This window comes from Haliaeetus albicilla, chromosome 2 (assembly GCF_947461875.1).
Source record: "Haliaeetus albicilla chromosome 2, bHalAlb1.1, whole genome shotgun sequence".
NCBI lineage: Eukaryota > Metazoa > Chordata > Aves > Accipitriformes > Accipitridae > Haliaeetus > Haliaeetus albicilla.
In genome coordinates, this window is record NC_091484.1 from 16,863,710 (window position 1) to 16,877,144 (window position 13,435).

Below are 13,435 nucleotides of genomic sequence, written 5' to 3' on the forward strand. Positions count from 1 at the left end.
GAACCAAGTGCCACAGGTAGGCAAAAAACACCAGCAGAATATGACCAATTGGTTAGCACATATTCTTATCTTTGCAAGACACATGCACCCTGCAGAAGCACCAAGTTGCACATAACAACCATGAGAAATTGATTCCTGCAGCCCAGGAAGATCAAAATTGTCTCCTTGCCCAGGAACAGTTACACTAACACTGCCAGACCTCACCACTGCTCAGATCTAGAAAAATCCAGCAAGTAGCCATTAAAAATACTGGTCATTACAACCAAGAATCCCTGGATTTCATCTCCTAATGCCCCATCGCAAAACATCCTCCTACTGTAACATTAACACATGAGCTTAACTGCCAGACCTCCAAATCAAAATTCCCCTGCTAAGTCAGATGTTAATTAGTACTCCAGTAGGAACATCTTCCTAAACTCAGAAACACATATTGCTGTACTGATTTTTGTAATGCTCCTCCTTTTTCTCCCTGGGCCCTTCATTTTAACCAGGAGGATGGGCCGTATAAACAGATTTGATTATCTGAAGAGTTACAGAAGCCAAGAATTTAAAAAAAAAAATCTGGTTACCAAAGTTGTGCTATGCTTCCCAAGGCAGGGGTGTAAAGAACTCGCCATTCACAGCAAAATTCTGGTCTCAAAGCCTGCCCTGTGCTTTCTACAGCCTTAAGTCACCAATCATTCTTGCTTTCACTTAATACAGGCAGCGCTCTGTCTGCTACAAGCAATCTTAGGACTGCATACCTAGATGTGAGTAGGTGCACTGATCTTTCAAATGGGACCTACCTTGCAACTACGGCTGGTGCCATCTAGCACGTGCAAGGTTATGTTACAGTTTGGTTTTTCAGTCTACAGCTTACAACTGTAAAATTTTTATAATAAAAAATGCAAAGTCCATGTATAAAAATGTTGCAGCTATGACTACAATGCTGTATCTGAGCAAGTTATGAGGTACAGTGGCATACCGCTCCCAGCCTCAGAAATTGGCCGAGGACTAATGTGTAAGAAGTTATAGTTCAGATCCAGAAGTTCCTGACTCAGTGCCTGTAAGTCCTATCACAGGCACATTTGCCATTAAAGTTTCAGAAAATTTGTGTTACCAATCCTTCAAATTCCAAAGCTAGTGCCAGTTGGTAATCCTCTTTTCTAGTCCTCCAGCAGATTTTCCTTGCAGTATAAACCTTCTTATGGAGCAAAAGAGCAGGGTCAGATTTGATTCCTCATCACCAAATCCCCCAATTGCAATCAAAGCCTTCCAGGTGCCTGTGCATTCCCATGCGGGCAAGGTAGCAGAGTGCCAGATGCAGACATCTGTCCCACCCAAAAATACATTTGAGTGGCAGGAGGGAAGAACAGAACTGGATGCTGCCTGCTTTCTCTCTTCAAATACTAGTATAGGAACCTGGCACCAACTGAAAATACCAGACTGAGAGAACAGATTTTGTCAGCTCAGTTGCATGTCTTCCTGGAGATCTGTAACTGTGGTTACTACAAATCTTTTACTACATAAATACCAAACAGTACTTGAAAATAAGCACTTGTTTGGCACTAGGATAAAGTAAGCTCAACACAAATCCACTCAAGAAGCTTTTTTAGAAACATCTGAATTTCCAAATCTAATAAACACTATTAATAGTTATTATGCAGAAGGCACCAATCTAGGTGAAAAGGATGCAAAGAAACAAGCTTCTTCCAAGATCAACTGGATTCCAGCCCACTAGCTATGAAATAAAAATGCCAGATACATCCATGAGCAGAAAGGAGATACTCTTCAGATAGCAAACTGCAGAGAAAGCAGGCAAAACAGTCAGTGAAAACTACCATGCCCAATAAGATAATGTTAGTATGGTAACTTGAAATAGATTTAGCAACTAAATTTAAAAAAAAATCTAGATACATAAACCTTAAGTACGCCTGAAATTCCCACTATAATTCATCAGCATCCAAAAAGAACCAGCACCCTTTAAACACCATCCCCCCTCATCCCTTGATTCACCAGGATTTGTCTTGAAAAGCTAAGCAAGGAATACCTCCTGCCCCATCCTTTGCAACTGCGCTCACAGAGTTACCTTGTCAGATCAACCAACCTTTACCAGCCACAAGCTCACGTAGGTCACACTCTCTTTTCCAGCTGGTACCTACCACCTACGTGTGAGCTTTAAGCTACTCAGAGTGAGGACATGTCCCTTGCCACAGGAACCGACTGTGCCCCAGGAGCCATCATTTCCAAAGGTGTTTTCATATTATTAAAATGAAGAAGAATGCATGTCCTTACGTATAAAAAAAAGCTCTTGATGTTCTGAAAACAGGGTGTTTACAATGGCATATCCCATGAGAGACATTGTAGGCTCACTTCAAGGATATGGTGAAAATCTGTTCAGTACCAGGTCAAGAATAGCTCAGCAAGAGAAGGAATATTTGCATGGGAATGACAACATCCCAATACCAAACTGGTCAGACAGCAGAACATAGCAGAAGGGCTCTAGCTGCATTACCTTGGTGACAGAATCATTAACATTGATAGCTGGCACTTTCAGGGTCCCATTGGCCTTCATCTTGTACAGGTTGTGAACTCCAGTGGTTGTCTCTTCTGAAATACCTCTAATTCCTGTGGGGAGAGTAAAAGGATTCACCCTTAGTTGGACTTAATGTTGCTGCAAACCAATACATCCAGGTGCTGGGAGCATCTTCCAGAGATCTAAGTTAAACCCTTTGCAGGAAGGAAGCAGGGAAGAGATGCGAACTCTCATTTGGATCCTCCAACAGTAGTTTGAAACTTCAAACCAGTTTCTTCCCCCACAAAGCACTTAAGAGCAGGACAAAATATTCTTTGGAAAACTGGAAGGGACCAGCTCTAGACCAGGGAATTGGGAAAGACCCCATTCTAATCTATTTTCTCACAAAAAGTTCAAAAAACTCTTCTGCAATAAGGGCAAGATGTTCACCTCAGTGATGTTTCTACAGCCTACTCAATTCTTGCAAGGTGGCTTGAAAGGATATGATACCTAAACACACTTAAATCTAAAGCACTATGATCAGCTGAAAAAAGTACCAAAAAAATCAAATACACAGCTCACTATTCCCAATCCTTCTGATGCAATCAACTTCAGCTCTGATGAAGCAGCCAAGATACCCCCTAAATCTGGATACTAGCTATATGAAACTTCAGTTTCATGGGTATTACTAGCACAATCAAAAAACATAATTTCAAATCTATCCTTGTTTGAAAACAGTCCAGGAGGCAGAGACCAGAGACAAAGGACTGTCTAGAAAGACCAACAACATATAATGGACTAAGATCCTGATAACACAGGAACTGATATGGGGTTACCTGGCTCCACATTACACCAAAAAGCCAAAGCTCTAACAGCACCCCCTGCCTTAAGGATCCTGACTCTTCACCGACCTTTTGACAACAGCCAATTTTTCAGAAGTGGCATCACTGCACATGACTTCTGGATATCTCTCCTCTCATGTCTCAATAATACCTCATTATATATAAACTGTCTAGCTGCTATACCAGGTAACACCCAATTACTTCAAAAGCCTGTCTGTACTAAAAGGTACTCAATTTATGACAATCAGAATAAATCTGAAACTAAAATATTCAGTCTGGCTGAATTTTCACTGTAGAGGATAGGGTAATTATGTTTGTTCTTTAAGGACTAGAGGCATACTGCAAGGAAATTATTTTGTTGAAGTACGAACTATTGGGGGAAAATAGAGGAATTCTGCTAAATCAGGCTGAAACCACAAACACGAGCAACATCTCTATAAAGAGATCTATGTGGCATTTGGAGCTAATTCAGACTCACAAGGAGAAAATATGAAAACAATGAATACCAAGTTCTACATACATCAGAGATTTATGCAAAGATACTGCCTCTCCAGGCAAGTGACCTCTCACATTGGCCTCACAGAATAAAATTGAAAGGAAGCTCGTAAGCAGAATAATTTTACAGTCATTTTGATAGAAAAACTCTGAGAAATAAACATTTATAAATTGTTCTGTTCACGCGCTTTTACTGATGAAGCAGGTGACAGCCCAGATTATCCTATGTGAGTGCACATCAACAGGCAGAAATATTGCTCCTTTTCATGTCATTTTTCTTAATTCCTCTCCCTCACTGTAAAATATATAATCACTCCAAATTCCTACATACATTTTTTTAATCCACACTCTATCCACAGTCCTCCTAATGTTTCAGAAAGGTGAATAGCCTTCCTATTGCACAAATAGCAAAAGCAGAGGGGCCAAAGGACTTACCCAAGATTACCAGCCAGCGGCAATGGCAGGGCTCCTCAGCCACAGCCCACATGCCCATCCCTAAAATAGTATTGGCTACTGAGAAGGTAAGTGGGAAACAACATGGATAACCCACACCAAAATCCAAAAAATTATTTATGTAGTCCATTAATTCTGGGTATCAAAGAAGTCTCCAAGTGTCACTACCTCCCCAGCCACCAAGACCTATGAGAAGTTTATAGGACAGGATGAATAACTGGAGAATCACCTCTCTGAACAGCACACAGAACAGTCATCACTGTTGGGATCAACAGTGTCAAGCAGAGCCCAAGGTGGGAACAGGAACAAAGCTAATGAGATCCACACCTCCAGCTGAGCAGCTGGCTTTGCCCACAGAAGACAAACAAAGAGGTCAGCCCCCTGAGGGGCCTGCAGGCTCCGGGGAGGTTCCTTGAGGCCAGACCAGGACCCTGCAAGAACACCGGAGGGCAGGAAAGCCAGAGCGTGTGTTTCAGAGCTACATGTACCTGCACCCTCCGGGCACCCCAGGGGTGCAGAGTCTCCCAGGCACTGCTCCCTAGCAGGTACCTGCACCCGCCGAGCACCCAGGGGTGCTGTGCCTCCTGGGCACAGCTCACTAGCAGGCTACAGGAGCACAGCTCCTGGCAGAAGGCAGGCAGGTGTTTTGCCCCAACCCTTTGGGTTTCATCTGCCCAGTTGGAACAAGAGCCATGGTGACAGCTGCCAGGAACCCAGGGGCTCAGGTCACACACACACCCCACACCCCCCCCAGCAAGGGAGGGGTCAAAAGGGAGGAAAGGAGAATCCCAAATTTGTACCAGAGCTCAATTAAGTAAGAAAGAATAAAGCTTGTTAAAGCCATCTTCAAAGTTCACGGCTTAAGCCCCCAGGAAGCGCGGCCCGTTGCATTTCCCCCAGCCCGCATCTGGGGGGCACATGCCCCCGGCCCGAGGTCTTCCCGCTCCCAAACGGGGAGAGGACCCGCGGCGGCCCCGCCCCCCGCCCGCGCTCCGCGGCGCAACACCGACCCCTAGCGCCGCCCCACGGGAGCCGCCGCCGCCGCCCCCCCGTCGCACTCCACAGGTGGAGATGCTGCTGCAGCCCCCTCCACCCAGCTCCTCTCGGCAGGTTAGCAGCACTCAGATGCCGATGCTGGTTCAAACCCATCCCTGACGCCTCAGTGGAGTCTAAGAGCCATCAGACCTCCCTGTTGCTTCCCAGACCACCAGGCAGAAGCAGCAGCACGGTGTCACACAAGGAAATGCGACCAACAGCACTAGAAGGAAATAGAGCTTGATTAGGCTGATTTATCCCCCCAGAGGTCTGTCTCATCACAGACCTCGCACAGACCCTTCAGTAACTACACTCCCCAGAGGGTTACCTGCAGGGAGAACTACTTCAGGCTTTAGCATATTTAGGGCTTTGTTGGAGGGGTCAGGACAGTTTAAAGAACATTGCCTGGTGCACAGGGAAACACGGCATCCGTCATAAGTCTCCCAAAAGTATCAATTTTCCAGTGCAACTGCCTAGATGAAGTACAATCACCCCCTTATGAAGGAAATCTGTGGGAGGTCATGGCAGAAACCTCCAGTTCAAACCTGCCCTCTCTCTTCTGGTCTATCTGGCAACTAGGAGACACACTCGTCATCCTTCAAAAGCTCTCCAGACTGACATATCTAAGCTTAGCAGATTGTCTTTAAAATTGCGCTAAGCAAACCTCACACCATGTACACCAGCAGCTTCCCTTCCCTGAAGGCCACCTGCCTGCTGCTCCCAGGTGACATTTACAGCTGGTCTAAACTACTTTGCAACTCTGCTAGAAGTGCTGCCTACACCACTTAATTTCAGTGCCTGGGTGACTTAAGTGACTGGAGAACAGCAAAGGTCCTACAGTAAGAAAAAGGTTGAATTAAATTGAAAAAGCCTTGTTGGAACACTCAGACCTGCTTTGCGCTCCTATATTTCTTACCTGATCAATGAGCAAGTCTACATCAATGGATCACAAATGACCCAATCTTCTCCATCCTTTCCCAACAGTACTCTTCTGCACAGATGCCAGATACCTCCCTTGCACAAGTTCAGATGACTTTCTCCTTTGTTCACTTCTAGTTTTCCCCTTCCTTCCTTTATTTATCTTGGTTTAAAGGGCATTTGTTTAGTGAAGTAAGCCAACAGTACAAAGGCCATTCTGCCCTCTAACAGCAGCCATGATCAGGGAGAGGGGAAGATGGCTGAGCATTTCCACACAGCTATTTAACAAATCTCCTCATTAAAGCAGACTTGAATGAGCCCTACTTTCAACTGTTAGTTGCACACTAACTTATATTTAAAATAGAAGCAGCTGAAGCATGGAAAACAGACAGTTCCCTTTGAAGTTAGCCCAGAAAACTTGTCCAGCCTTCAAATGGCACTTTCAGATGCTTCATGCTGAAATGTCTCCTCCACTCACAATCCAGTCCTTCCACACACTGTGCATGCCCTGCTAACATTACTTTTGCCCTACCTCTCCCCCAAAGAGGTCAAATATAACCACAAGCCCTTAGGATATATTAGCCTTTATTATCTTCCAAGATACCAAAAAACAAAAAAAAAGGATGCTACACAGCTTCATTTCAGCAGTCTTTGCAGCAAAAGGCTAAGCACAGAGCTCAGTTAAATGAGAACAAGACTCTACTCAGTGGGTCCCATTCTGAAAGGTTTACTGTTTCCAAGGAGCAATGGACTGGAAGGTAAAGCAGATAAAGTTCTGTCATCCTCCACACAAATCAGTCTTAATTAGTTTACTGAACTGCTGCAAGGAGGCTTTTCAACTACAGTCAGTGCAGATAATGCACACATTTTGGCAAGGGAAATGTTGACAGGTATGGCATCCTGTCTAGACTCTTCAAAAACCCAGTGGAAGAGCCATTCTTATGAATTTAGGAAGCAACTCCAGGCAGTAGGGATTTTTTTTTAACAATAGCAGGTTAGAGATGGATGCTGAGACAGTTCAACAGCCATTGCCCTACCACACTGTATTATACCGGTCGCTTCCACACCAGGAGCACAAGACAAGTAAGAGGGAGCAAAGGGCTGGATGGGAGAAAGAAACAGCCAGCAGGAGGGCTGGAAGTATGAAAAGAGCTCAGCACAAGGACCCCCAGGAACACGGACACCAACTGAGGTGTTGCATGTGCATGGCAGGGAAACAACCCTGCAAAACAGAGTATGAACATGGAAAATGCATTTTTTGGCCTCTGACAATGCCAGGAAGACAGGGAGGCATGATCAACTGTGGTATTCCTTGGCATTAAATGGCAGGAAAGCAAGAGGTCATGAACATCAGACAGAGGCAATCTAGAAAGCAAGAGACCTTCAACAGAAGAGAGGGAATCCCAGTATGGCTGAGCAGACACCAATGAAAACCTCTCATTACAGTTTAAATAACACTAAGATGTTGACTATTGGATTACTAGTGACAGCAGGCTGAGGATGAAGGAGAAAGTGAGACCTGTCGCACAGAAGTTTCCTCTCTTCCTGGTGCCCCTACCCGCATGAGCACGTGGATGGGGAGCAGCCCCATACTCCTCCCCTCACACAGTCCTATCCATAGCCTGCCACCTTCAGATTTTTTCCCCATAGCTTCCTCTTAAAGCAGTGCAAGAGTCAGAGGAGAGCTGATCCAGCGTGCTTCTACAGCAACCTCACCTCTATGGATCAAGAACGAACATCAGCACACCCCACTGTACCAGTTTAGTTTCCACCCCCATCACCATCCAATTTTCTTCACATCCCAGATCAAACATGCCCTTTAGCAACACTGGGCATCTGCGGCTTGCAGCTGCACAGATGATGGACACTGGGAGAGCTTAGGAGAATCCATCACACCTGCCAGGCACAGATCAGCCTGCTACTGCAGGTCATGCCAAATTCCCTTCAGATAAATCTTTTTACATAAACATGTGCTAGCAACACCATACAGATCTGTTTTCAGTTTTAGTAACTTACACTGAAGGCAGTAACTCAACAAAGCAAGAGTCCCAACCCTGACTCCATCAGCATCTTCACTGACAAACTACAAAGCATTAACTCATCCAGTTTATATGAGGTAGAAGACTTTTCCCTTTCCAAGAAAGGCTACAGGTTGTCATGACTTCATCCAGAGGTGCACTAAGAAGATGGGGAAGAAAAAGCACTACTGTAAAAATATTAACTGCAAGCAGACATTAAGCAATTCTAAAACACAGCCCATTTCCAGGAAGCTTTTGGAAAGTCAGCAGTACCACTGGTCATTCTCAGGTAATGGGCACTGTGAAGGATGGCCAGAAGGACAGGTCACTAACTTATATATTACAGAGCAGAGATGGAAACAGCTCCTGCAGGTAAGAAATTCTGGTCTTGGACTGTAAGCAATTTTCATAGACTCATTCATAGCCTGTTTGCACATGCCTGTCTCTCCTCCCCCTTTTACACAAGCAGGGAATTCCCACAGAAACAAGACTGCCTAAACAGCTTCCCAAGTAGAACTGTACCTGACAAAACAAAATACAAGTCACCTTTCAACAGCTGTGGGTATTTGGTATGAACTAGGTTGGTAAGATCTCCACCATCATCCAAAATCATGTTGAGGGGCTGCCCGTCCTTGAAGTACAGGGTCTGCTCAATGCACCACAAATATTCCTCGTCGGTCTCCCCTTTCCAGGCAAACACTACATGGGAACAAACACACACAGTTAGCCAGTTCCTTACTCAGCATGTAGTAAAGCAGCCAAAGGAAGATTTCATCAGCAGCTCTCAGTAGCACAGCCAACAGACAGATGATTATCTGTGCCTGCAGGCCAGAAAACACATTTGCATTGAAAAAAAAGATCTCAGAATGAGCAGAAGTGAAATCACTTTGCCTTCTGTCCCAGGCCACAAACTTGGTCAAAATTTTGAGACTTCACTGCTCTCATTCTTCTTCCATATTACGAGGGAGAAGGGAAAGCAAACTAAAGCAGACTCACATCCACAACACCCCACTTGCTCCTCTAATACATCCTGCGTTACCAGGAATTAGAAAAAGCCACTGGATATATTGATACAGACAAATGAAAACATAACTACAGCATTTTCTAGCACAGCAGAAAAGAGGGACTAGACTTTAGCATGAGCTAAGCACCAGACTACAAACTCTTCAGCAACTTTGAGTTTAAATTCTAATCTCTAGCACAGCACTAAAATCCAAGTTGCCATGCCTTGCCTGCTCTTATGAGGGCACATTTCTCTATCAGTAAATCTACCGACAACACCAGGCTGCAACCACTAGAATGTTGTATCTAGCAGTATTTTGCCTTTCCAGGCATTTGTACTGTCTTCATGCTATACTTGAGCCTCAGTGGTACTCAGCCATTCAAACATATATTAGACACATGATTTACATATCCCAACGTTTAGCAAAATTGTTGTGTGTTCACTGTTTACACAGAAAACTAACCTTAAGCTAAAAGAGCCAATCATGCAACTGCACCTTCTGAAAAAATGTACATCAGTATCTCATATTGTATCCAAAGGATCAGCATTCCTCCAAGGTCTCAAATTCAGCATGTGAAGTGCAATAGTAACAAAAAGAGCAAGTTCCACAAAACAAGGATACCAAGGGCAAAGGTCAAAAACATAGACAAACACTCCACCTGTAAACTGCTCTTCAGCTGAGTTTTGGGTGTTGACAGCAGTGAGGAAAGCAATATCCTAACATCAAATCTACAGAGCCCCACCTGGTCCTTTGACATCCCATGCCAGAGACAGGCAGAAGAGGTGATGCCTGCAGCTAGTAATGCCAAAGGAGCTGATGAAGGGACCACTTTCTTCTGTTACCTTAGAATGGACCACAGCTGGGGGAAGACTTGTGGCAATAGCTAATTATAACAGAAATTAAAGAACCTCTCAATGCAAAGCAGCAGACTGCCAGAAATCAGATTTAGCCTCTGCCAACATCCAGACTCAGGCCAGGCAGTTCCCAGCACACAGCCATGAGGACTATGTCCTTAAGCTGCGTAACAGCAGACAGCTGAATCTATTCATACTGATCCACAAGGAATTGCTCTTTAATGGAAGGTGACAGGAACAAAACAGCAGCATACTGATAAACTGCTTCAGCAATATTAGGGCAGCACCACAGCTGGCCTAGCTCTAGCTTAAAAATATGTTGAGTATTGACCCTGCCACTGTAACAGGGCACACTGCAGTTACTCCTTCACTGACCCCTATTTAGCACCAAGCTTGGTGGAAAGCACCAAACACCTCCCTCTACACACACCTACACACCAATCCATTTAATCACCCAGCCCATTCAATCATCTTAATGACCAGGCTTAAAGCTGGTAACATACAGCCAGGCTCTTTCATAGCCTAACACCAGCCACTGTCAGGAATACTACACATAGTCTGATGCAATGCAGCTTGAATCAAATGTCCTGTTTGTAACAATCATTGCTTTTGATGGGCTATTTCTATCCTGAAGCTTGTTCAGAAGAGCTTGATTTGTAGACAGTTTGATTTAGCTAGAATAGGCAGTACACCCCAACTCAGAGCCAAATTAGGACATGGAAAACTTACCAGGGATACCAGCTTTTGCAATAGCAGCTGCAGCGTGGTCCTGAGTGGAGAAAATATTGCAGCTTGACCATTGTACCTGGAAAACAACCCAAGTTTTGTTTGCTGAACAAAGTTCTGAGATATCAGGCACTCCCTTCCAGCCACAGGAGTTAAAAAGGGAGCAAGAGCAGAAAGGCCTATTAGTGCAGATTCCTGCTTTTCTCAGTAGCTCTGCAAAGTTAAGGTGAAAACTAAGTATCTAAGCTAGGGAAAATAACGTCACTTTGGGAAAGAACATAATGGAGCCATCTCCTTACTCGTGAGAGCTTCTGCCAGACAGCCAGAGTGTACATTCAGCTATAGATCTTCAGGAAGTGCACAGTAGGGTGGGTATAGAACATTTTGGTCAATAAAGTTCAGAACAGCCACATAGCAAGTGTCCACTGAGGGATATGGACATGCAGCAACACACCTGCTGGCACTCAGAACAGAAATGCAGCTGAAACACTACATTCAATCAACAGGCATTCTCCAAGATTACGCTCACCCAAACTCCCACTCTGTGCTCCAGTCATGGAAGCTTTTCCAGCTGAGCTAAGCATTTCCCACACAGATTTCATAACTAGGCTCAGGCACCTAGAAAAGCAACAGCATGTTGCTGAGTTGCACTGAAAAGTATCAGCATACTTACTGCAGCTCCCCAGCAGACATAGAAACCACCACATCCCAGAACCACTCAAGTTCTCACTCTGCTCCCTACAGGGCTGACTGGCAGGTATTTGCACGCTTATTTGTAACAGACCTTGAGGAGAGAGGGCAATAAGGCATAATCCTTCAGCCTGTTTTCAGATACTCATCCCATTTCATCAAGAATTAACACTTCTAAGTAAGGGCTGCAGTAGGATGCACCTCATCTGAGCCTACACAACCAGCACTTGTCAGTGAAAACACACCTGGAAGGAGCACAGAAAAACTGAATTCATGACCTTAAGCACTGCACCTGGGTTTTTCTAAGCTCCCTCCATATCAGTACAAATGACATCAAAAGGTGTCATGGAATTCAAAGTATACAGAATACCCATATATTGTTTACACTTCAAGCACTTGATACAAGAGATAGGCTACTTCAACTCTGCACCATCAGATCTGTAATACCAGTTTCTGATAATGGCACAGACTCTAGAATAACTGGCATACCTGATAGGCTCAGAGCCTAATATTTACATCACTGGTTATGAAGAGAATGCGTTTTTATTACAATTTTAGAACTTACACTCTGATGCACACAGTATTTAATCTACCTTCGCTAACCTAGCCAAAAAAGGGATACCAAGATTACTATGCTGCAGTGAGCTATATCCTCATGTAGTGTATGGTTTCATCAGTTTCACTCCTCCCTCCCAGGCACCAAAGTTCTGGCAGAACAGATCAACCAGGGCTGAATCCAAACTCAAGTCCAAGTCTAAACTAACATGCAGGCATCAGGACAAGGAAGGAGCTAACATGACAGCACACATCTTAAAGGCACAACCATAACTTATGCTTACAGGAACCAAATCTCTGCAGATACCTCCCTGAATGACTTGGATGAATCTCATACAACACTGATTTGGGGTTGTGCACAGACTAAAGCAGTTTGGCAATGTTTAAGCAAGCACGCAGCTGCTGCGTAGGCCAGCCATACTGAGATACAGTAATCAACAGGAGCAGCAAGGAGCTTCCCAAATTTCAGTGGCTACTGCTTTCTTTTAAATCCTCTAGAAGGACAAAAGCTTCATACACAGAGTAGCTGGAATAAAGCCAGGACTGTACCTCCACATCAAAGCTCTCCTTCAGCACTGCACCACTTGCAACCATGGAGCAGCTCTGAACAGGCTGAAGAACACCTGCATGTGCCTTGGCCAGGCTGACCTGCCATGCTGTCTAGACCTACCCCCTCCACTCTTTGAGGAAATACCTTAGCTGCTACAGAGAGAGCACTTCTCCCAGTACCTTTCAATCAGCATGACACAGCTCAACTCTTTTAACCATTCCCAGGGAAGAATCCCATACAGGGCACCACTGGGCAGCCTGAGTTCAGGCAGTTAAACTTCAGGAAGAAAGAATTTCAGATCACATATGTACTTAACATAATCCATCATCAAGCTCCAGTCAGCTCCCCACTCAGCATGCAAGCTATGTGGATTATGCTCAGATGCCTGGCTCTCCTCTTGCCCTGTACAGCAAACACTCAGCTGGATGTTTGGGCTTCAGTCAGCAAGCCAGGCAGAGGACACAATGCAGTAAATGGCTTATAAGTATCTCCGTCTTTAACATGGACCAGGGTAAGTGGTCCATAATCACACAACAAATTCAAAGTCAGTGGAGTTCCCAGCCCTCAATCACTGAACCACACTGCCTCCCTGTTGTTTTCCTGCACAGCTCAAGGGCCAGCATGAGCTCTCAGAAAGCTTCATTAGTTTTTGCTGACTTTACCCAGGGCACAGTGTGGTTCTTAACACAGGTTAATCTTCGCTGGAGGCAGTCACTAGAGCTTCAGCATTACCAGCAACAGCACTGCATGCCCAAGCACAACACAATTGCGTGGGAGCAGCTTTCGGCACTGCTGCTCAGG

At 44.8% G+C, this 13,435-nt stretch overlaps 1 protein-coding gene across 2 annotated transcripts in view; it reads right to left on the reverse strand.

The window, feature by feature from the left end:
- Positions 1-13,435, reverse strand: part of AHCY (adenosylhomocysteinase) — a 29,184-nt gene that overhangs the window by 13,220 nt on the left and 2,529 nt on the right. The window contains exons 3-5 of one of the 2 annotated variants that reach the window (XM_069807588.1): positions 10,843-10,918; positions 8,802-8,954; positions 2,495-2,607 (exon numbers count right to left, since the gene is read on the reverse strand). In XM_069807588.1, coding sequence (XP_069663689.1) covers positions 2,495-2,607; positions 8,802-8,954; positions 10,843-10,918 — 342 coding nt within the window. The remainder of the gene's footprint in view (positions 1-2,494; positions 2,608-8,801; positions 8,955-10,842; positions 10,919-13,435) is intronic. The other variant, XM_069807599.1, reaches the window with a different exon arrangement.